Source organism: Carassius gibelio, chromosome B15, assembly GCF_023724105.1.
Source record: "Carassius gibelio isolate Cgi1373 ecotype wild population from Czech Republic chromosome B15, carGib1.2-hapl.c, whole genome shotgun sequence".
In the NCBI taxonomy this organism is placed as follows: domain Eukaryota; kingdom Metazoa; phylum Chordata; class Actinopteri; order Cypriniformes; family Cyprinidae; genus Carassius; species Carassius gibelio.
In genome coordinates, this window is record NC_068410.1 from 12,972,701 (window position 1) to 12,998,197 (window position 25,497).

The 25,497-nt window shown below is 37.9% G+C and overlaps 2 protein-coding genes across 4 annotated transcripts in view; one reads left to right on the forward strand and one right to left on the reverse strand.

Moving 5' to 3' along the window:
* Window positions 1–13,196, reverse strand: part of myo18ab (myosin XVIIIA b) — a 98,860-nt gene extending 85,664 nt beyond the window's left edge. For all 3 annotated transcript variants that reach the window (XM_052575467.1, XM_052575463.1, XM_052575462.1), the window contains exons 1-2: window positions 13,075–13,196; window positions 10,092–11,237 (exon numbers count right to left, since the gene is read on the reverse strand). In XM_052575467.1, coding sequence (XP_052431427.1) covers window positions 10,092–11,117 — 1,026 coding nt within the window. In that variant the 5' untranslated portion in view covers window positions 11,118–11,237; window positions 13,075–13,196. The remainder of the gene's footprint in view (window positions 1–10,091; window positions 11,238–13,074) is intronic.
* Window positions 13,197–15,904: 2,708 nt separating this feature from the next.
* On the forward strand, window positions 15,905–25,482 carry appbp2 (amyloid beta precursor protein (cytoplasmic tail) binding protein 2). Its single transcript, XM_052575984.1, has 13 exons — window positions 15,905–16,317; window positions 17,577–17,665; window positions 17,979–18,130; window positions 18,203–18,326; window positions 18,416–18,584; window positions 18,655–18,744; window positions 18,829–18,896; window positions 19,002–19,107; window positions 19,200–19,324; window positions 20,157–20,242; window positions 20,432–20,622; window positions 20,789–20,954; window positions 21,860–25,482. The coding sequence occupies exons 1-13, from the start codon at window positions 16,180–16,182 to the stop codon at window positions 22,120–22,122; spliced, it is 1,767 nt and encodes a 588-aa protein (XP_052431944.1). The 5' UTR covers window positions 15,905–16,179; the 3' UTR covers window positions 22,123–25,482.
* Window positions 25,483–25,497: the final 15 nt, after the last annotated feature.

The following is a 25,497-nucleotide window of genomic DNA, read 5'->3' on the forward strand; positions in this document are numbered from 1 at the left end:
TGCTATACATGCACCTGTGACTGCACGCTTTGCAGACATTGTTCTTACAGAAAAAAAAAATTGTAATTAGTAGTAAAAAAAAATGTGATTAGTAGTTTAAAAAAGTATCTCATAGCTTATTGTTTTAGCAGAACCTCTAACACTGAGTGCATCCACAGTGAGGCCAAAGTTCTCATGTGAAATAATGACAGTGATTGATTTTTTTCCCACAGCACATCCATTATAAAACAGAACCCAGCGCAAATACATGGAGGTCCTGAATGATTTGTGCTACATCAAACATAAATGTTTCCCCAAAACACATGCTAAAATAATATGTGCAAAAACGGAAAAAGATGAGCCTTTAAATCTTGTTTAAGAATCTGAATTGAGTTCACACAATAAAAAGTCATATTATCCATAGAGTGGGAACTATCTATCATCTTTGGTCGGGGGCCTGTAAGATTTCCAGCCTCTAGGATTTCTGTGGTTGTTATTTTACATATTGCATATGAAAAACCTAGCTTGGTAAAAGTGCTCCCGGATCTCTCAGAAGCGATGCCAAAGCAGCAGAAGTACCAGAACCCACAGGCAACAAGAGAGAAAGAGAAACAAAGAGATGGAGGTCATAGAGGGAAGAGAGTGGGAGCATTTCGGCTGAAGAGCAAGTTTTGGAGTTAAAATGGATGTTACCAAATTACAGAGAGAAAAAGTGGCCATATTCACTTAATTTATCAAAGATGTCTCCATTCGGGTACACACTCCAAATTCAAATCATCATTCTCTTAAGTATTAAAGTGTCCATTTTTAGCACCATGTAAGAGATGAAGAGGTGTTTGCCAGGGTTATGAATTGAATGATCACCTTTTAAAGGGAACTTCAATGTTCATTTTCCAAAAGATTCTTTGGGTCTCCATGTAAAACAACACCCTTATCATCTTATCCAAAACCAGCGGGCCTGAACAGAAGAACATCATACTGCTAATAAAATCAAAACGGCTGGATAATTTTAACTGTGAACGTATTTTGGGGATTAAAAAAAGAAGAAGAGAATGGATGTTTATCAGTGGCTGTGGTTGTGCCCACACACTGATAAGACACATTTATATGCAAACATGCAAAAGTTAAATTTGCATCGGATTGACCCTTTAAATTCCAAATCTGAAATGAGTTTGAATGGATCCAGCAAACAGAACTGCAGTAGGCTACTGCATTTTACACTTGAATGTAAGGAAAACATATACATAAATACAACGAACCAAAATAAAAATAAAAACATTGTCATTGTTAATTAGAAAAGTTTTTTAAAGAACAACAGAATGATCAATAGAGTCAACGCTAGAGCAAGCAATAGATTGATAGAGCGATCAATAGATAGAATGGTAGAACAATGCAGATAGAACGAAATAGAACAGTGGATTGAAGAATATAGCGAATGAACAGTACTAGAGATGTTCCGATACCCTTTTTCTCTTCCCGATACCGATTCCGATACCTGGGCTCAGGGTATCGGCCGATACCGAGTACTGATCCGATACCTGGGTGTATATCTGTATATACAGCTGTATATACTACTAGCCCTGTGTAAATTGCTAGAATTTTTTTATGGTGTGCTTCAGACAGATCCCTCAATAAAACATGAACAAATACATGGTGAACTACTGTATTTATTACAGTATTTTTATTATCTAACATGAATTTGACAGTATTATTTATTTTCTTATGCAAAAAAGAACTTCAAATGCAGCCAAAAATCTAACACCGCAAACTAAAAAAGGTATTTAAGTTTTACAATATAACTGTATAAAAAAACTGCAACAAATAAGTCTAGGAATATAAAAAAAGATCTATTAATCAGATAATCTCTAACAAGTAAAAAACAAGTAAAAAACAAGTAAAAAACAAGCAACCATCTAGGCATAATTATTATTATTATAGAGATGTATTATTATTACTGTAGGCTACAACAGTAGCTTTATATATTGTCAATTTACTCATGTAAACCAAACATTTATTTTAATGGGCTGCCATGAAGATCTTTGAGTGTCTGTGTTTATGATATGACAGTATTCTCAAATGAAACGGTAAATTCTCATGAAGTGACGGTTTATGCGTTCGTGTCCTCATGACACACAGCAGAGACTACAAAACAGCGAGCTCTCGCGCATCTGTGCCAGTCACCCACAGAGATGTAGATTTTGCGGGAGTAATATTTAAATAGTATTTTGCAGTTTAATATTCACAGACACTAGTATATATTCGGCTACTGTCTGGAGCCCTGCGTTTTGACTTACACGGAAGCGAATGAACGCAGTTGCCGGTACTGAATATACTCGAGAGTCTGTAACTACCGGTACTACAGAGACATACTGCTAACCACTGATCTATAATATAGTAGCGGCTTCACTGTCTTTTGGCAGTTTAGAATGTGATGAGTGATCCAGTCATATATAGATAAGGGCTGCTAACGCGTTTTCATTTCTTCTTCGCTGCTCTAAACAGGGGTTGCTTGTGGCAACACAGCACAACTTCCTGTGTTTTCAATGCATTTTGAGCAGCGAAGAAGAACCGTGCAGCGGTTAGGCAAAGCTTGCGGTCATAACTAGGTCTTTTTTAAGAAAATGGTATCGGATCGGTATATGGGTTCATGTACTCGCCGATGCCGATGCCAGAATTTGTTGTGGTATCGGAGATATTTCCGATACTAGTATCGGAATCGGAACAACTCTAAGTAAAACGATATTCATAATGATAAAACAATACAGACAGAATGATAAGTTGGTAGAATGAAAGAGGTTGAACAGACAATAGAACAGTAGAAAGAATGATAGACGATGATCAGTAGAATAATCAATAGAGCAGAACAACGAAAGGCTGAACAATCGATGGATTGAACAGTAGAACAATATAATGAACTATAGAGCAAAAGAATGAGAGCGCAAACAATAAAACAAGAGATATAGGCAGGCAGATAGATTACAGTTAAGTGAATACATTTCTCTTCCTGCCATTCCAATTTAACTTGATGGTATGAACTTAAATTTACATTTACACTCTGAACTGTAAAAAAATTAGTTCTTCAATTTTCGGCAGCAGCAGAAACTGGATTTTGGAGTGTTATGCTCTAAAATACAGCATTCAAATGTGCCTCAATCATTCAGCGAAATGTTTTCTTGTAGAAAACAATCATTCACTGACATGTCTTCCACTTTAGTGTACTCTAAGTGGAGAAGAAGACAAGTACAGCAGTGTGGTGCAGAATGTCCCTGGGGTGCTGTGGGCCAGTCCTGCGGCAGAGACAGGGCCATACTGGCTCCATCTATCCATACAACAACACTATGCTACAATCCCCATGTGCTAGAATTTACAGACAGTGATTACAAAACCATATCGCAAAACTGACATTTAGGATTGTTTATCAATTGTGATGAGTAGTACGGTGATTAGCAAAATACAACTTATTTAAACATTGTTAGAAGTGTGTGCAGGAGAGATTCCCATGAAAGACTGGTATGCTAATGAAAGCATATTTGCGGTCTTGATGCAGCCTCGATGGAGTACTAGTAATGATGGACCTCTGAGGATTGTTAACTGTAAAGTCATGCTTTCACATTGCCTGTAAAACAGCATGATGGGACATTAAGGCTGGGTGTCAGAATGTCTGCATCAATCTGTGTGTGTATTAGGGTCTGGGGGCATCTGGTGTACAGCTGTAACTCATCTGCAGATAGTGTCGTGGAGTGCAACCTTGCTGGAGGTCAGTCGTGCCACCCATGATGATGCTTTCACAGACACTTCACTGCAGCAGAGTCAGCGAGAGCTTTTAGTGCTGAAGACGCTGAAAATGACTTAAAAAAAATCCATCGGGGTCTTTACAAGATATCATCAACAAATAGCATTTGCGGTTGATTACAACAAAAATGTACTTTAACTCCTCCCTTGTTATCTTGAAAAGAAAATGAAGGTTACTGTGAGGCACTTGCAATAGAAGTAAACCGGGTTCATTTTTAAAGGACTGAAAAAGCAGAAGTATGAAGCTTACAATGTTAGCTTGTTAAAGCTATGCGTTATTTGAGTTGTGAAGTAGATGAACTCATTTTTAAAGTTGCTATAGGGTGTGTTCAATTTTCATGGAAACAAAGTTGTGAATATAAAGTTACACAGAAAAGGTAAGCATGGAATTTTTTCACACTAAAATCATGTTACTGTCTGTGGTGTTACTGTTTACTAATACTTAAACTATTAAAAATGAAAATCTTGACTGCGGCTATAGCTTAAAATAAAGTATTTAATAAGATAATAGTAAACTAAAATAGCTGGTTAAAATGCATATCATTTACGTTTTGTGGTAGCATAATACTGAAATTCATTCATTTCCATTATAAGTCAGGTTTTTTTTTTATTTAAAATGGACAAATTATTTATTATTACTTATTAATTGCATTAATAATCAATATTATGCTACAAATGCTGTCTAATTAATTAAACTCTACTGATTCTAAATTATTGTTGTATTAATTATATGAACCTAATAAATAAAATACCAAAATAGACTGTATTCTCATTTCACTCCCTAGATTTGTTGCTTACATTGGGACAGCCCTAAAAAATGTCAGACTCCTTAGGAAGTGCACAGACTGCTCAACTAGGGAGCTGACTAAGGCACACCCTAAGTGTTGGACTTCATTGTCCAGGAAAGTAAGTGCTTTCAGGCCTACTTGTCTTGACAGAGACCATCTGACTAGACTGAGAGCTGAAAATAGACAGTTTTTACCTGTTTGTTTCAGCGGGGTCTGTACTGTCCCCATTCTGGCTTCCTCACACCCATCTCAGGACATCCTGGCTAAACTGGTCAATGCCTAGAAGAATAGAGGACTTCCTGTATGTTCGCTGTTTTCTTCTAAGGAATAGGGAACAGTAGGAATAACATACCATTCTTTAGCCACTCCAAAGACATTCCTGCAATGAAGGGGAAGTTCCTTGTTGCATTCTTCGCCAAACTCAATTACAAAAGAACATCAAAAATATTTCCAACTATCAAAATAGCGTGTGTATTATTAGTAATCAAATTACCGAGCAAAACTAAAGAACAGTCCTTTGGTCTTTTGACTACAAAACAGCAACACCGAGCCATGAAGATGTAGAAAGTAAAAGGTCAATCAAGACGTTATCTTAATGAAGCAGCAGAGCCCAGCTGTGCCTGTTGGATGAGACTGCCGTGAACTCCATCCACTTGGCTTTTGTTTGCACTGGGACATGATCGTTTTACGGCTTGTCTTTATTTGGATTAATGATAAAGCGTTGCTATTCGTTTTCTGAGACAAGAGGACAGAGAACGGCTCCCACTGCTCAGTGAGGCCCACAAATCAGTGCAGCACTCCAGACATCATCATCACAGACAAACACAGATCCTTCACAGACACGTGCTACAAAACATGACTACCCAAGACCACACCACACCAGAACAAAGGTCTTCACTTCCTGTTTGTCAAATATTCCATTCCAAACTCACAATTATAATGAGGATGTACAATAAAATAGTTCAACTTTAGGAAACATGTCTCAAGACACCCACATTTAAGTGCTTTTTTTTTTTTGCTTCACATCACAAGTACACTCCCTAAAAGCTGCCTAAATGTTGATGCCAATGGTAGGGCCTTATTATTTTCGCAATATGGAAAATGCGGTCAGAATAGTGGAATCCAGTAAGAAATTTTTTTTACTGTTTAACGCAGAATGTCATGAAATTTGCCAAATTTTAGATGAATACTTAAAACAAAAACAACAACAAAATGGTTAACTTAAAAATATAAAGGTCTTCACAGGTAAATTTGGTTTAACTTGAAGAAACTGCGACTGAAATATATTACTTAAATGTAATGATAGTACTACTACTACATAATAAAATGATTATAAAAACAGAATATTTACCAGAATAATGTGGCTATTTATCAGAATTTATTTAGCAAAAAAATGTAAACACATTATTTCTGATTTTATTTAAATAATAATAATAAATTATGTTTTAATAAAACTCAATTAATTAGATATGCATTAGATTTTTACAATTTAATGAAACCATTAAAATGCATTCTAGAACATTTATGGAAAATACAAAATTTGGTCAAAATAAAACTGAATTTGGGAAACAAAAATAAAACACATCAGGGACACTTATGAGTTACACTTTTCATAGATTGCTGTTAAATTGTGCAAGTTTCATGATTTCAATTAACTAGACATTCTTTTTTATTAATAAAATCGAATTTAAACAAAAAACTGAATCCAGAAAAAAAAAACTATATGGAAAAAATAGAATTCAAGAAAAAAAAAACTACATTGAGGATAAAAAATAAATCTGATTTCATAGAGCCTTACAATGAAAGTGAAGTGAAAGTGAAGTGACATTCAGCCAAGTATGGTGATCCATCCTCAGAATTTGTGCTCTGCATTTAACCCATCCTAAATGCACACACACAGAGCAGTGAACACACACACACACACACTGTGAGCACACACCCGGAGCAGTGGGCAGCCATTTATGCTGCGGCGCCCGGGGAGCAGTTGGGGGTTCGATGCCTTGCTCAAGGGCACCTAAGTCGTGGTATTGAAGGTGGAGAGAGAACTGTACATGCACTCCCCCCACCCACAATTCCACCCGGCCCGAGACTAGAACTCACAACCCTTCGATTGGGAGTCCAACCCTCGAACCATTAGGCCAGGACTTCCCCACACATGGGCATCTGATAAACAGGGCTTCTCGGGAAATGACAACATAATCACAAAATTTCTGAAATGAAAAAGAGCCTTGCTATTTTAAAGATATTTAACAGTTAATGGAGATTTTTTTATGAACCATAAGAGACTGCTATGCCTCTTAGAACAAAGTCCATTCCAAAGGTCCATATAAAGATTAAAAAGCTTGATTCATTTGGATTTCCTTTTACAATCTCTCTCTATGAACTTCAAAGGTTTGGTGTATTGGACTTTCAATGGAGATTGACAGAGATATTTTTAAGTGTCATTAAAAATATCTTCAATTGCGTTTCAAAGATGAACAAAAGTCTTTAATCTTTGATGAAAATGACAAGTTTTTGTAGAATTTGGAAGTGATAAATTAAAGAGAAGGACACTTTCTTCCACATGAACATGGTTAAAATAGACATTATTGATATTGAGATTTTTCAGGTGATATTTAGCTATCAATAACATAAATATCACATCACTGCAGCCACTTCCACGTACACCCTGCCAATCCTTATTTTTAAACAGCTTCACGACAAAAGCAGCTAAAAATGAACGCTCTCAGAGGACATATTAGATGTTCCAGACAATGCCTGTAGCACAGCTTGCCAAAAGACGATAGACAGTGGGGCACAGAATACAACCACTGACCTGAGGCCATGTAATGAACCATAATGACTACAGCGGGATGGCTGACTAAGAACTATGCAGCAAAGCAAATCCCGCTTGTTTGTTGGTAAAACCCAAAATAGCACAGCAGACCCACTCTGGTATGAGAAGGAGGTGCTCACCAGCAACCAATCTGCAGAAGCACATGATGAATCAGTTGGTTCTAATTGTTATGAGACGGCCTGTTACCAAAAGGGCAAGAATCACTCAAAACTAAGCTAAACAAATCTTGAGTTTCCTAGAAGTGCTGCCATATGATGCTGCCACAAACCTGGCCTATCAATGAGAGTTAAGACTATTCCATAGGAAACAACATTAGAAAGCCTTTCACAAACATGTGGTTCTATAAACAGGCAGGGCTGATGATCACTTTGTTTTTCTAAGCCTATTACAGCAGAATAGTGCCATTAGCCAGACGTTAGTGATTGAGCTAAGATTTATTAAAGACACAAATGCTGAACCTGAGAAGCAGGTCCATCCTTACTGTAGGCTATACAGCTCATTTTCTACAGCTCACATTCAGTTCAGCCTGCAGGAGTACAGCTGCTCTTCACCTGCTCTAGGCCATGACTGACGACAAAAAGTCCAGGGTCTGTTTCAACAAGTACAAAAACACTTAGGACTCCTTTTTAACCCTCTTTATTCCTCAACCCAAACGATCATGTGGTCAACACATACATATGTAAATGTTGAAGCCAGGGATTCATATTTTTTCTTAACAAAGGCACTGACAAAAAAAATAAATACAACAGATGTTTTCGATTTATTTGACTTCATTTAATTGTCATTCTTAAGCTGTAAGAATAGCTGTTTGAGCAAGTATGTGTTAAAGTGTCTGCAGTCAAAGAGTTTCTGAAGGAGCTGAAGCAATTACTCAACACAGTTTAGTTATACTGTGCTTATCTCCAGTGTAGAAAGAAATGTTAACAAATTGGACAGATGCAAAAACAAAAAATGACTTTACACAGTGTTAACAGCATTTTTTGTTGACAACAGAATTGTATCGATACAGATAAAAGAAGGAAAGCTGTTACATGTGTAAATAGCAGATCTGTTTAGTCTAAAACGAGTTTAATAAGTTTCATGTCAGAAAATGGCTAATATCACCTAGATTATTTACATTACATACCCTCTAAAACTGTAACCAAACCTTTTAATAAATATTAATTTTGTATTTAAGGCTTGTAATTAAATAATTTAGTTATTTAATTATTTCATAATTCAATTTAGTGGCCGATATATCGACCGATATTTGACATTTTTCAAATATAGGCATTGGCCAATAAGCTTTTTTGATGTGTTTTGATGTGTCTGTGTTTGAGGCAGGACTTTTATTTGGATGGCACAGAGCAATATATATCGGCTTTAAATTGGCTACTGGTCACCCTGCTCTATCTGAAATATTTGCATTGCTTGTCAAAAAAAACGATATCGGTTGGTCACTAATTCATTTATTTAAATGTATCTAATTTAATATTTTAATAAATCATTATTCAATAAACACAAATGTTATTTAATCTTTAAATGTAATTGGTCATCATTGCATTTCTATCACAATCTTGTAAACCAACAGCAACATTCTCCTGAACCCTTAAAGGAGTGTGAACCCCATGAAGAAAAATGCAGTTGCTGCAAAGGGACCATTTAAATTCATAATTGTCAGCAAACTGAAGAGAATAATTATTAATCAGCCAACACCTTCCTTCCCATCAAAAACACATTGAATGATTCAGATTCACTCTGATTCAGTTTCAGAGCTCACTTGTGTGTCACACCTCTCTGTTGTGTGCTCTCATGTTTCACAAACAGCCAGAGAATACCTTTTAACAAATTATCGAGGTCTCCTAACTGCATGTTACTCAGCAAAAGAGTATGTACTGTTTTCCAAGCAAGCAAACAACACTGCTAGAAAATGCTAGATGCTAGGAATCTAATTAGTATAGTTATCATAGAGTCTTACATAATGCCCTCAGTGGTTACTGTAGGAGGAAGCTATGCAAGTCGTCTCAGCATCAACATGTACAACTTGGCATGACAGCAGGCCAGATTGGATCCAGCCAAGTAGTGGCACACATGCTAGTTAATAAAAACCAACCTCCACCCATCCTAGAGAAAATAAAACATTTACGCCAAAGTGCCTTTCTTATCTGTTATCCAACAAGGAAGCAGCGCATAACACAACCGATAAGTTTCAATGGTTTCCCTCCGTCAAGGAAAAAATGAAAGAGCTGTGCCGCCCATTCAACCCACTCTTCTGACACAAGAATATGCGCCTGACCAGCATCAACAGCAAGTGCAATTTATAGTTACATACCAAAATTAAACTGTGAACTGTGTGCTGATGCATGTGAAATTTCCATGGGGAAAATTCAGAATTTAATGTCGCACTGTGTCCAACTATTACACAACAACTGCAAAGAAAAACACAAACAGAACTGTTTCAAAGCCTGTCATTAAAGTCATCGCTTGTGGAAAGCTGGAGGAAGAAAAGATTCGGTTAGACACATCGTGACAGATGTTCATCCTGGAAAGGAATCCGCTTCCTGTTGCACAAGAACATGTTCATCTTAAATGATGTGCTTGTACTCTCGAGAAGAGCCAGTTGGCTCCACATGTGTAAGAGCTGGGCAGGCTTGTGGGGAGTTGCCTGGAAAGACTGTGATCATGAACAAGAGGAGAGAGAGAAAGTGTGGACTTACGTCAAATGCTTCCCGCCGCAGCCCTTCGGTGTTCCTCAGCCAGCATCGGCTCAGTTCGCTTAGCTCCAGGATGGGCTGAACTTTCAGCCGAACCGTGTCGCCTGATTGCCGAATCATCTCCACGATCTCATCCCTGTTCTTGTTCTCCACATTTCGCCCATTGATCTCCACCAGCCGGTCTCCGGGAACCAACCCAAGAGCCAGGTCCTTGGTACCAGCGCCTGGTTCCGCAAAGTGGACCACTCTGCGATATACACCTCCATCCGTGCCACGGTCCAACATGGTGGTGCGCCGCAAGGAGAACCCAAAATCCCCAGTGTTCCGCCTCTGAAGAACCAGTTCCCGAACTTCCGGCGTCTGCGGTGGCACAACCGCAGGCAACCGGAGGTCTGCTGGAAACGTCTTGTCCACAATCTCAGGAATCTGCACCTTTTTCCCAGTAGAAGGTTTTTGCTGATGATTCTGGAGACTTGGCTTACGCTGGGGGTCAAAGATCTTGCTTTCTACCTGTGGAGACGGGGCAGCCGAGTTCTGCCCAGAAGGTGTGGAACCTTCGGATGGACTTTCTTCTTTATTCCTTTGAGAAAAGGAGAAGCGCTTCATGATGGAACCCATTTGTGAATTCTGCATGGCGAGGGAGCCAAATCTGGCCGCCCGCTCCTTAACAGAGCTCCGGTGGCCATCTTGGCCGTAATCGCCCTTCAGATCGTCACTGGAACTGGCCGCGCTGAGCTGATCTGCATCCAGAACCATGCTGCTGCGGTTACTGAGGCCATCCGACTCAATGTCAGTCAGGTTGAGCTCAGTGCTGCTGGCGACTTTAATAGGTATTGGGTTCGAGATCTCCAACTTGTTCTTGGAGTCCCGTTTGGAGCTCCGGTTGAGGTTGAAGAAACCCCGTCTCATGCTCATCTCATCCAGGCTTCGGAGCTCAGCCGCTGACATCCGTTCCCTCCGGTCTCTCTTGTCTTTTTTCTCCTTCCTGACGCCATCCTTCTCCTTGTCTTTTTTCATCAAGTTGAACATACTGTCCCCAAATTAGTTTACGTTCCACTACAGAAGCACCAATGTTTTCACAAGAAAGCGATTTTTCCATACAGAGACAGAGTGGCTTCTGTACATCCAGAACAGATTAATTACGGCTCCCTGGAAAGAGAAAAATAACATAACGTCAATAATTGTATAATTTTTCGTGTTTCTCTTCACAATTAGACTCTTTTAAATGCCAGTCAAGTCATAATTTCCTACTGAGCTACAAATGCCTAACAATATGCAAATCATTTTGTAAAAAAAAAAAAAAAAAAAAGCCAAATTATGTAGAAATCACTGAGTGGCCTTCACACAAGAAACAAATTTCTGTATCATGTAGCATGACAATATTTACCAGGGGCCTGTTTCCCAAAAGCAACTTATGCTCACATAATACACCCCAGAACAGTGTAATGCAATGAAAATACTATATTATTTCACTATAAGAATGTGAAACAAACCGGGTTTAAGGCATTAGGGAGGTTCTATATAAGCCACGGGCCTCTAGCATTCCTATTTTCCCACCAGCGGGAGACTTCATCATCCAAACAAGTTCCATTAACTAGGGGCCAAATTCTTCCCAATAATACAGGAAGGCAATTCAGGCAATTCTTCCCCATAAAAGGCTTTATGCAAAGCATGCTTAATGCAACATGATACTACCTAATACTACCTCATCTACTAGTACATAATTTGAGTTCAACATTAAAATACAAATGCAAAAAACACAAGTGAACCCTAGCTTGTATAAACAATTAAGGCACCAACATTAATTATGATAATAATACTACTAATGCTCAGTACATAAATTATTCTCATTTCACTTAACATCAGTCTCTTTATAGCACAGATTATAAACTTCATTTTTGTCCCCTGACGTGGGGTTTTGAACATGCTCAGCATGTTTGAACTAGCTTTAAAAAGATAGTCTCCTATTAAAAAAAGGTGCTATGGTAATCAGTTTCCAAATTCAACAGCATTTATTTAAAATACAACACTTCTGTAAAATAAATGTATTTGCCATGACTTTTAAACAATGTAAGGCATCCTTGCTGAGTAAATAAAACGTATTGACCTTATCATTAGACTGAGTAGACATCACTAGACTGTGTTATGTAAGTTTCTCTACTTTTAGCTGGTACAACAATAATTGTGGTAACATTGTATTCAACTATACAGTCACGCCAATAACAGAAAGATTGCTGAAAGCTTATTTTTACCGACAGAAATCAATCGTAGTGTTAGCTATGCAATTTTGGAGACCTTTGTTACCATTGTCAGTTTCTGTGAGAATGAATTTAAGGATTAATTTCAATAATGCGGTTCATAAACAGATGAACCTGCACTTGACCGTTGACATGAAAGCAGTGTGAGGGCGACTATATTACAATATAACGAGGAAATCTGTTACAATGTACTGTAGAAACCTGCGGTTTGCTTACAATGTATCATTGGCGCATTAAAGACCAGACATATACAAACCAGGCGAGAGCCACTTTGAAGAGAAGCACTTTAGGAAAAGAAACCCTCGTTTATAAATGTGCCCGTTCGGTCGGTGAACCGGAGCAGCGAGAGACTCGTCATTCATCTGCGGCAGGAAAGCCAAACGCTAACGCTCAAGATCAGCCGCTAAGCCTTTAAATTAGCTGGACACGAACTGAGGCTGTTAAACGCAGACCACCAGAGTATACAGATTTTATCGAGAAACAACCGAACCTATAAACCCGCAAGATAGCTAATGAACAGGGAGTGTAACAATCCTCCGGCTACAGTTAGCATGAGTAAGTGGCTGATAAGGGTCCTTTCTTCGCCTGTATGTCCAGAAGCGGACTGCTGTTGATCCCACGCTCACATCCCTGACATGAGATTTTACCTCATGGAAATTACCCGATATTATCTCGTTTACGGAACTTTAACATAAATGTATATATACATAAAAGTCGTCTGCACTCACCGTTGTGAGATATCCAGTTTTTGGCAGGGAACGGTTTTGTTTCTGTTCGCTCTATCCTCTAGATGGGCGCAGCTGAACGTGAGCAGGCGAGCACTGTTGTAAATATATAGTGATAAAGGCGGTAGGTTGGCCTCATGTTGCTTATTGTTTAGTGAGAAGAAACGGCGACACCTGCTGCATGCGTTAGGAACTACAGCTGCAGAAGTCAATGCCGTAGGAATTGATTGGAATAATAATAGAATAATAACAACCTATTGTCTCGTTTTGTTTTTGGTGGCCATAAGCTGTAAAGTAATGTCAGAAAAGATCTAGGGATGTATAAAAGGCTCACGATTGGATAGGTACGGGTCATGGATTATTATCGTTAAATAAAACTACTATTGTTCATTGAAATAAATCTGAAATTATAATTATAAATATAAATATTAGATGAAAAACTGTTGCCTTGCAAACAAATTAAATTAAGTTTCATCTGAAGCATTTATGGTAATAAACTGGTAGTAAATAAAAAAAGCAAAACCTAAACTCAAACTGTGACTGAAATAAAAATAGATTAAACCTAAATAGTAATATAAAAAAAAATCTAACAAAAAGAAAAAAATCACAAAATACAATTACACAATAATTAAAACAAAATAAAAGATTGTTTACAATATCAATAAAATATTTTTGAAGCACTGAAATTACTAACTGACAAGTAAATAACAAAAAAACTAACAGCAATATTAGAAAACTAATAAAATGGCAAAAGCACATAAGAAAATTACATAATAATTAAAATAACATTTGTATAAAAAATAAATGTTTTTCTCATGTTAATAAAATGCTAATTTTATAAATAATACTAAAATAACACAGGTACCAACCAGTCTTGTGGGATTAAATTTGGATGAGATCTTGAGGTCATGGTCTTCTTAATTAGATCACTATCTAATGCCTTGACCTGCTGCCAGCTGTTTTTGTTTAGCTTCTAATACCATCACATATAGCACTGTTTGTGTTGATTTTGACAACACTTGTGAGGACCTTTTTTCTTAATAAAATGACCTGTCAATTATAGTGACACATTTGCAAAATAAATTTGCAATTTTGTGATGCTCACAAATCAGTCGAATTAAATTATGTTTTGTACTTATAATTACTTTTGACATAATTATGTTATTAATCATAATCGTGCACTTTTGTATATTTTATTTACTATGGTCTAACACAATTATTCAGGTGGATGGGGTAATTTGTGTTTTTTGCTTAACTGGTTAACCATTTTAACTTTTCATATTGTAAAATGGAAACAATTGTTTTTAAGTACTTCATTAAAAATAATGAGAAATAATGGTTACAATTATACTAATGAGATATAAGATAGGATGCATACTATCAGCGGCACAAAGGAATACTTAATCCACCTTTTGCGAGGGAGAAAGTTTGAGTTAGAGAAATGACATTCAGACTAAAGGCATACATTCAATTTCACAAGCTGTTACATACTGTACAACAAAAACTGAGATTTTCAATAATTTTTTCTTATGCTGCTACAAAATGGATTTTACTCTCCAAGGTGATGCACGAGCAAACTTCAAGTCTCTCACAAGGGAAGGAAATATATTTGTATCAATACAAATAATAATATTTTGGCATTGTCTGTGCCATTGTCAATGAATAAGGCTATTAAAACAACTGTGAAAACATATTAAACAATAAAGCATACAATTTATGGGAAACTATTTTTGTTGGCTTGCTTTTTGAATAAATAGTAGAAAAATAACTATGTTTTGTATTTTTGGGGAAGGGGTTTTCATACTTTTTTGTCAGCTGAACCCCTATGACCTAAAATATTTTATTGAAGTAGCCTAAGATCCCCTGAGATTTTAAGAAAAAATTTCAAGGATTTGACAACGCATTCAATCATTGTTCACTGTTTTCTGATATCCGTTATTGGACACATGACGAAAAGGTACAACGAGTACAATGTTTTATTATTTTTAAATATTGTGTCATTTTGATTGCTGAATGTTCTAAAATCATTTCTGCATTTTAATTGTAATTTTTTTATGTTTTGACCAATACAGTGAAGGATTTATCAATCATTTTAATCCATTTTCCCATAAAGAAATACTTACCAATACAGTGAAGGATTTATCAATCATTTTAATCCATTTTCCCATAAAGAAATACTTTTTATATGTTTTTTTTTTTTTTGCAAAACTTGTACAAACATTCAAAAGCCGGGCAGCGAGACATAAATACACTCCAACAAGAAGCAATCATAAAATAAAAAACAAACATTCTGGATTTGTAAATTATAGAATTACTGATACATTAAAGTGTAAATAATGTAATAAACTTACATTCAATACTTTTTATATGTAATGTTAGGCCTATGGAAACAGAGCGCAACGCGTCATAATCTGAAGACCACACCCACAAGGTACGGCATTTTTGTAAAAGTTGCCTAAATAACTTTTTTTAAGATTTTTTTTTTCTAAGGCCTAGTCCTGGCTTAAGCTAAGCCCCGTTAGTGAAACCGAGTCTTAGTAGTAGTAGGAGTAGCCCAGTTCCGCAGGAAAACCGAGGACTTGGCAACACTGCAGCGGCCGTTATTTTGAACTAACGTTACATTGGAGTTGCCAGGTTTTCACGACAAAACTCGTACAATTGCTACCCAAAACTAGCCCAGTCTCTTTAGAGGGGTGTCCCGGTAAAAAACGCGTTCTGGGGGTAAAATACACCTTCTTTGCGAGGTTATCCTAAATACCACGTTATTTGGGTGGGTATCATCCATAGACTGACTTGCACTGAACTACAGTAAAATGCGCGTTCACTGCGAGCTGAGCTCGAGCTGAGCTCTGGCTCTACGTCATCGCCCCAAAGTGCCATAGAGTGGGCGGGCCATCTCGATCGGGGATGAGCTTTAAACATGAGAGCATAACCTTAGGGTTGTGTTCTCTATCATAACAGTCCGTTTCGATCTCAAAAAGCGCTTCCAGCTGCGGGGGTGTATGAGGAGCATCAGAATAAAGAGTTTTACCTCGATCAGGTAGCGAAGGAGGTGAAAGAAGAAGTGGAAGAGGGGGGCTGTGGTTGGATTTAGTGAAAGAAAACAATATGGCCGCGGTGGAGCTGGAATGGATCCCTGAGACCCTGTACAACACCGCTATCTCGGCCGTGGTCGACAACTATGGCCGATCGCGACGTGACATCCGCTCTCTACCTGAAAATATACAGTTTGATGTGTACTACAAGGTAAGAAGAAAAGCGAATGGGCTCAGTGCGGAACAAACATCAAAAGCATCTGACACTTTTTACTAGCAGCTCGGCTAACAAAAACTGTAGCTAGCTCTCAGTGGAGCGCTTGTTAGGAAGAGGCTCGAGCTACTAGACGATTCAACCGTTCAGGTTTTCGGTTTTGAGAGTCCACTCGTTTCTCTGTGGCAGTTTGGGTGAAGGCTGGTTGAAGTGGACACTATGTTCCAGTTATCTTAGCATGTACCTTATCTAACGTTACTGCTGCATGAGATACAGCTCTCTGGGTCAAGACTAATTAACTATATAACACCGTGACATCTCTCTTTTACTCTGTTAACCTTATTTATGGGTACGAGCCCAGTCTAATATGTTTTTATAATGTTATGTGAGTATTTAAACCATAACCCTGTTTTTAACGACTTCATAAGACAACTGACGTGTGAAACTTTTATGTGGTTTGAATGGTTTGTCACCAACCACTGTGAAAGGTATTAATTAAGACACTTATTAGACAGAATAATAGAGGCTTGTAACACTTAATAAGGTCCCTTGTATTAACATGAACTAAAATTAAAAATACTTCCGAAACATATATGAATTGTATTTAATGATAATTTGAACGTATAGCTTATTAATACATTATTTAAAAATCTAGTTGGATCTTTTAAGATCATTTAATGCACCGTGAGCTTACATGAACTAAACATAGTTTTTTATTTTTTTTACAAATATTATTGTTAATGTTAGCTACTGGTTTTATGTAATATACTTTATATTGTACTTTTTCTAGTTATGCCAAGTTCTAAAATATCATCTTGGGTAGAAATTGTGAGTGCACAAATATTTAAAAAAGATTCTTATTCTTAAACCCTTTTTCAGTAAATCAAGTAATACTGCTGAAGTTATGGGGCTTTTGAATATTATTGTGGACAGATTGGGGCCCTGTCTCAAACAGTAAGGGTTACATTACACTGTTTAGAAGATAATTTAACCATTTACTCTTTGCATTATGTTTTTCAAAGCTTTGTACAGTCAGGCTATTTGGTGCCAAATACCAGATGTGCCATATCACAAACAAAATGTTTTTGGCACATGTATTGGTCTTGCAAAAACTCTTCCTGATTGTACATTCTGTTTTCATAGTGGCTACTTTTCCTGGTTTTCTGGTTCTTGGCACCCCCAAGGGAAGACTTGAACTGTCTTTGTGTCACATGTACAATAGGGTCAGCAGTCTCACATTTCTTCATGTGTTCCAGCTTTACCAGCAAGGCCGTCTCTGCCAGCTGGGAGGGGAGTTCTGTGAGCTGGAGGTCTTCGCTAAAGTCCTCCGGGCCTCTGACAAAAGGTACTTGATTGTCTTACTTACTACAAATGTGTTTTAACAGTAGTGTATCATATGTTAAGTGTATTGTGTATATTTGTATTATATGAGCCATCCTGCTTTCTAGATATTAGCTTTGATTTAAAAACTATATTGATCCACCAGTAATAATCTAATATGAATTCTATAGTATTTGACATTGCTTGAAGTTAAAGAAAAATCCCTATACCATCACCCTAAAAAACAACTTGTATACAGTATATGCATGAAACATTTTTTTTCCTAAGGACCTATTGATACTTCTATGAAAGACTTAAGTACATATTTTCTTTCCCAGGCACCTCCTACACCACTGCTTCCAGGCTCTGATGGACCACGGTGTAAAGGTCGCTTCAGTCCTGGCCAACTCTTTCAGCCGCCGATGTTCATACATCGCAGAGTCCGACGCGCATGTGAAAGAGAAAGCTATACAGTTCGGCTTTGTTTTAGGTATGGCTCACTTTTCTGCTTTCTCAGCTCGTAATAACAAGCTGTTGCAATAATACTTTGCTTGGATATCAGGTGGCTTTTTATCAGATGCCGGCTGGTACGGAGATGCAGAGAAAGTCTTCCTGTCTTGCCTCCAGCTGTGCACGTTACACGATGAGGTTCTTCACTGGTATCGTGCGGTGGAGTGTTGTGTGAGGTGAGTGAATGGTCTGTTTGAGTCTCTTCTAGCTCTAAAGGGGGAGTAAATTGAATTAGTATCTTATTAATGTGGAATTTGTGTGCCAGGTTGCTCCATGTGCGTAATGGCAACTGCAAATACCACCTGGGAGAAGAAACTTTCAAACTGGCCCAGTCTTACATGGACAAACTAGCCAAACACGGCCATCAGGCTAATAAGGCTGCCCTGTATGGAGAACTGTGTGCCCTGCTCTTTGCCAAAAGCCACTATGATGAGGTAAGTCCCATTGCAAATGTCCCAGAGGTCTGTTTGAAGAATGGCTGCTCTACAGCTTAATGTGTTTCAGGCTTATAGGTGGTGTATAGAGGCTATGAGGGAGATCACCGTTGGCTTACCTGTGAAAGTAGTAGTTGATGTTCTCAGACAAGCCTCTAAGGTCAGCGATTGTTAGATATTTGAGTTTTTTTTTAAATATATGTGAACTTCTTTTCCATGAAATAATGAATATCGATCCCTGCAGGCATGTGTTGTTAAGCGGGAGTTCAGGAAAGCTGAACAACTGATAAAACATGCCGTCTTCTTGGCGCGGTGAGCACTGTCAAGCGTAGTTCTTTTTTAAGCATGTGTGGTGTTGAAATTCTGTTCTGTTTGGCAGCAATGAAATGCCTTTGTCTTTCCACATTTTGTTTTCAGGGAACATTTTGGGCACAAGCACCCGAAATACTCCGATACACTACTAGATTATGGATTTTATCTATTAAATGTGGATAATATCTGTCAGTCAGTGGCCATTTACCAGGTGAGCCAAAAAAAGTAGTATAAATAAAGGATTTTCTCATTCTTTGAAAGATTATTTTTGATGTACTTGTTATTGATGTGTTCTACCTTCAGACTGCACTAGATATTCGGCAGTCAGTGTTTGGAGGGAAGAATATTCATGTTGCAACTGCACATGAGGACCTGGCGTATTCGTCCTACGTCCATCAGTACAGCTCGGGTAAATTCGACAATGCACTGTGAGTATCTCAATCCCGTCCTGGGCACATTAGTTACATGTTCAGAGAAAGAATTGTTTTATATAATTTTAAACCATAATCGCATGTCTGGTGGGTATATGGACAGTGCAAGGGTTTTGTGCACCATTCTTGCACTCTAGATTTAGAGCAAATCTATTGCAGATGACTGATGGACAGATTGACTCTCATGAGCTGGCTCTTTTAAAGAATCATAAAAAAAATCTCAATTGTTATCCGTTTGAATCATTCAAACTGAATGTGTGTCAAACCGATAACATCAGTATCATTATTAACTGGTGGTTCATGTGACTAAGTAGTTAAAGTGTATTTTTTTTTTAAGTAATGACACATATAAATATGTCATTTTAAATATTACTACAAAATAAATAATACTTTTGTGGGACTCTTAGCTGCAAAAACAGAATTCGTTAGGCAACACTAAAGACTACGTAATAGGTTAGAGGCAAAATAGCATTGCTGTTTTTTTTTTTAAGAAGACAAACATCCTTATTAGATCAGCATGAAAATATGAATAATTGAATTGGTGTTGTGACTCACTTCTTCAAAAGCACGCTAACACATTGCTCTATTCATACCCAGACAAAACAGTATTTTGGTTGCAACTAATCCCATATGAACTTTTATACCATTTTATTTGTCCCTTGAGTGTTTATGAAATCCATGACACAGATGACCAGTAGTTGCCCTAAACTTTAACACAATTAAGATGTTTTTGTAGAACTGTTTTGTCCTCTGTGTTTCTTTTTTTTTTTCATGGAAGTGTTTATCGAATAACATGAACCCATTTCACACTTTTGAATTTTGCTTTTAGATTCCACGCAGAACGTGCCATAGACATCATAACTCACATTCTCCCTGAAGACCATCTGCTGCTGGCCTCATCCAAGAGGGTGAAAGGTGAGACTAGCACTTTGAAAAGCTTTCATAACTCTTCTCATTCACAGCTGCGTTACTAGAATGACAAAATTAAGATGGCCCTTGACAGTTCAAAGTAGTATAATCTTTTCACTTTATCATCCAGTTTTATTTTTCTTTTTAAATCACATTACGTCAAGCTAATTTGTATATCTGCTCTTCCATCTTAAGCCCTAATCCTGGAGGAGATCGCCATTGATTGCCATAACAAAGAAACCGAGGAACGCCTCCTACAGGAGGCTCATGATCTGCACCTCTCCTCCCTGCAGTTGGCCAAAAAAGCTTTCGGAGAGTTCAACGTTCAGACGGCAAAACACTACGGGAACCTGGGCCGCCTCTATCAATCCATGCGCAAATTCAAGGTGTTTATTAATCAGTCCTTATTTAAACCCGTAGTATAAGTAATAATGGATCATTGTGCAGGCTGTGTGTTTTTGTTTTCTGTTGTGTAAGCTAAACTCAGCTTAGAGTGCTTCTGAGGTCGCTCTTGGGCTGACTGAACCTTCCATGTTGTGATTTGTAATGCAGGAGGCAGAGGAGATGCACATCAAGGCCATTCAGATCAAGGAGCAACTGTTGGGACAGGAGGACTATGAGGTGGCTCTGTCAGTGGGACACTTGGCCTCGCTCTACAACTACGACATGAATCAGTATGATGATGCAGAGCGTCTGTACTTGCGTTCCATCGCTATTGGTGAGGGCTACGTTTGTCATGAACACATTTTGGGTGGGAGTGCATGATATCTGTCCCATCAGTTACTGACCTTTTTTCTTTTTGTAAATGATTCATATAACTTAATATTGAATGTATAATACAGACAAAAATTGAATTGGAATGCTCATTTCCACAGTATTTACATTACATTTATCTTTGCTGTCATCAAATGCTTAAATTGAAAACAGCTTTTTGAAAACATTAACAGTTTCTTTTCTCTTTTTTTTTACAATTGTAATTTATAATTTCAGTTAATTTTTATATTTTAATTTTAAATAATGTTTATAGTTCAACACTATTCAAAACTGGAAAAAATGAATAATCATGTATGTTGTAATGCCTAAATACACTTTTAAAATTTAAAATGGTTTGTTTTAAATAATAGTGAATTGTAATACCTGCCATTTTTCAAGAAAATAATTATGAATCTGTATTTGCCACAATTTCATAATCTTGCATTCCTAATTTTGGATCATTTATTGTACTGTTAAATATGATTTTATGCTCGTAAAGGCTGCATTTATATGTTCAAATATATAGTAATATTGAGATAACTTATAAAAAAATTGTAAATATCTATTTTCTATGTGTGTATATTTTAAAATGTTTTTTTTTTCTGTGATTGCAAAGCCATCATAGCATCATTACTCCAGTCTGCAGTGTCACATGATCCTTCAGAAATCATTCTAATATGCTGATTTTATCTGCTCAACAAACATTTCTTATTATTGTCCGTGTTGTGCTGCTTAATATTTTAGTGTAAACAGTAAAATATTTTTACTAACCTTAAAACTTTGGAGCAGTAATGCTTGTGCTTTATCTTCACATGTAAAATCATGTTCTTAACCTAAACATAATAACCACATGTCTGTTGTTTCCTTCAGGCAAGAAACTGTTCGGGGAGGGTTACAGTGGACTGGAATATGACTACAGAGGCCTGATAAAACTGTACAACTCGGTTGGAAACTACGAGAAGGTCTTTGAATACCACAATATTCTGTCCAACTGGAACCGTTTAAGAGACAGGCAGTTTGCAGTAGCCGATGCGCTGGAGGACGTCAACACGAGCCCCCAGGCCACAGACCAGGTGGTCCAGTCTTTCCTGCTTTCCCAGAGCCACGGAGCCGGGCGTCCCTGCTTGGGCTAACGGCCTGGAAGCCCACATAAAAACCTAGATGTGCACACCCACCTCCATTTCACACCCTCACACCCAGTTATTCACAAGTAGTCCAGGCGGGCAGGGAGTGTGATTATTAACTTACAATAATTCACTTGTACCAGCAACTCCCCAAGGCCGTTTCCTTAAAATGGGAGAAAAACCATGACATCTTTGCGACCATGATAACACTCATGATGGAAAAGCAACCATTCGTCGAATTCATTCACTCTCCTTTGACGAACCCGACCATTTCTTGAATAAAAAAAAAAACAGCGCAGTCCGACAAAGACGGAAAACTTCCACACTCTCTATTCTTTTTTTTACATTTTATTTTGTATCTGAAGGAGAGTCGCTCCACACTACAGGAATATTCTGTTTATCGCCACATTGCCGGTTTGTGGAGGCAGTTGTCGAAATCGTTCATATAACCGAGTGAAGGACCATCCGTGTCCCCATTAACACAAGGATTAGAGCTTGACTTCATGTGATGCAAAGCTTTGCATTTGAGGATTACCTGTGTGCTCTCTGGAAAATGAGACCAGCCATGTTACATTATGGACCATTATGTTTATTTTTGCTTTTTTTTAATTATTATTAAGAATTCATGTCACGTGTGGAGTTTACGGACCAGTGAGTTTATGATTGCTCTAGATACCTGGTTTTAACTTTCTCTTCTGGTTTTGTATTCCCTTAGTACTGACATAGCTTATTTTAAACTGCCAATAATTTATATGCAAGGTATGCTACAACTTGTAGGTGTAACGTTGCAAATGGATGAGCCAAAATAATTTCTTTTCATAATAATAATAATAATAATACATGTGCGACCATAGCTAATTGCCATAATATTAACTAAACCAAGTGGGAGGATGAGTTCACAAAGCTGGCTTTCTGTCACAGCGGAGCCTTATTCACGCACACACACACACACACACAAGTACACACACATGATATAAGCTGAAGTAGTGATTGTTATGAGACCAGGTTTCCCAGGTCATTGTTGTTTTCCTTTCAGAGCTGGGCCCCGGGCGGCGTAGATTAACACCCCTGGCCCACTGCCAGCTGACTGGACACACAGAGAAAAGGGCTGAGCACAGCACCTGTCATTGTGAGAAGGCTCCCCTGCTAGGGAACCTGTGGTACAGAGCACAGGGGTGTGAATCCGCGCACCATTGTGTAGCAGCTGTGCAATATTTGCTGAATGCACCTGTACCACTCCAAATCCAATCAGTCTGACTCATTCCACTGCCGCTCCACTCTCGATCCATATCCAAAACACACAGACTCCCAACCACGTTGACAGGAAGAGCGTTTTAAGTTTGAATGAGGACCATTCAGATTAAATTGGCATCCATTTGTCACACCTTCATGGTGAACTCCTTGCTGAAACAAAGCCTTGCTGCGGTCCAGTCATGTAGAATGTGCTTTTAGTGTCTCGGCACATTTTAGCTCCTAGCCAGCAGCACCTGGACCCCAGATCGAGCTGAAGTCCCAGCCTTAGTCTTAAAGGACTCTCAGCTGGCTGGGATCTGCTTTGTCAGCTGTTTCTTTTTGAGTAGCTTGCTTTGAACGAAACCTCCACCTGCAGCTTTTCAAACACCTTAAGCCCAGTAAACAGAGCAGTAGATTCGCGCATTGTGACTCCCTACAAATCCCTTTATTGTTATGTTTGAGGTTTCATAGTGAAGAATAAGGTGGTCTTAAAAAAAGAAAGTCCAGCTAAAATTACATTTCTGTCATAATTTGCTCAGCCTCATGTCATTCCAAACCTGTATGCATTTTTTTTTTTGTGTGCTGTGGAACTTAGATATTTTGAAGAATGTTGATAACTGAACCGTTTTGATTTCCATTGACTTCCACCGTATGGACAAAAGTAAATGGGAACTGTAAATATTTATTTTATGTTTCACAGAAGAGTGAAAGTCATACAGGTTTGGAAAGACATGAGCTTGAGGAAATGATAGAATATTCATTATTGGGTGGACTATTCCTTTAATATACCAGACTTGAGGCAGCAAGGTAAGGACAGGAATTTGCCTTGGTTAGAGAGATGGAATATTCTAACAAATAAACTGTGATCTTGCAAACTTTGTAAGTGCATTTCCATTGACTGTGTGCTGTAAATGGTTCCCATATCAGATGATGAGTTTAGGAATATGAACATCAAATGTGAAAATAATGCACACGGGAAACAAGTGAGCTTGGTGGATGCTGAATGAATTTATAATGTAGCTCGGATTGCTTCCTTATGAATGTGGATTCAAGGGCTTATCTATCAACCTCGAAGTGGCGTTTCATGGTTCGAGAGATGGTTGATCACCGTTGATCAAATCCAAACCGCTTCTCCATCTGAACAGGCCACAGTTCCCCCCCAAAAATCAAAGGTGCTTCTGGGTCAAACATTCTCTATTTTTGCATGTTTAAGTAAATGTATATAGATGTAGATGCATAGCTACAAGTGGTTATTGTCCCAGTGGTGAGCTCCATAGTGACAGAAAATTAAAATTTACACTGAGCAGTTAATAAATGTCCCATGAAATAAGAGAGAGAAAAAAAAGAATGCACTTGGCAACTCTGAAGTGTTAAACCGATCACAGAAATTAATAAATAGCATCCTCTGACAATAAAAGCAATCCCGTCACTTCAACTTTTCTTTGAAATCTGCCCTCAGAGAGTTGGAGAATGTAATTAAAGGTTGATAACTGATGCATTTGGGGCCTTTTATATGCTAGTTATCTTTATGAAGTCCTCAGACGTGATTTAGCCAAAGTGCTGTTTCAGATGGACGATGGCGATCCTTGAACTAACAACCTATGAGTGGACGTGATCTCTTAGGACCTTCTTTTATTGTCTATATTCATTGGAGAAGAGAAGAGTTTTTGATCAAATCCAGTGACTCAGAGGAAAATGGTGTATTTAACATTGAAACTGACTGTTACCCTGGAAGTGTGAGTAACCTGTGCCACAGTGAGCCTCTGCTTGGACACTCTTCAGTCATTGGCTTTATGTAACGCACCCTCAGTAGAGTCTTCTGTACACTGTACATCTGTAACCACCAAATCATTATTAAACTCATTTGTATCCACTATTGTGAAAATCTGTAACTACTTCTAACACAAAAAAAACAACATAGAGCTGTCTAATAGACTATAATGAGCAATACTGCTTCTGAAGTATTAAAGTTGCTTTATTTTTTGCCTTTAAATGATTATTCCTAACCTGTTCCTGAAGCCAGTGTGATATGTTGAGTCTATGATTTGTATGACTGCAACGGGATCCTACAAAAACCACTCTTTTGGATGGATTGGTGACTAAACAAAAAAATTAAGAATAAAAGACTGTACTCAACATGTGTACGTCTGG

Bases quoted from the DNA above. Each gene is read 5' to 3' on its own strand.
- appbp2 (XM_052575984.1), top strand. From the start codon at position 16,180: ATGGCCGCGGTGGAGCTGGAATGGATCCCTGAGACCCTGTACAACACC. The intron at 17,666-17,978 runs GTACTTGATTGT...TTTCTTTCCCAG, and splicing joins CTCCGGGCCTCTGACAAAAG to GCACCTCCTACACCACTGCT. The intron at 20,955-21,859 runs GTGAGGGCTACG...TGTTTCCTTCAG, and splicing joins CTTGCGTTCCATCGCTATTG to GCAAGAAACTGTTCGGGGAG.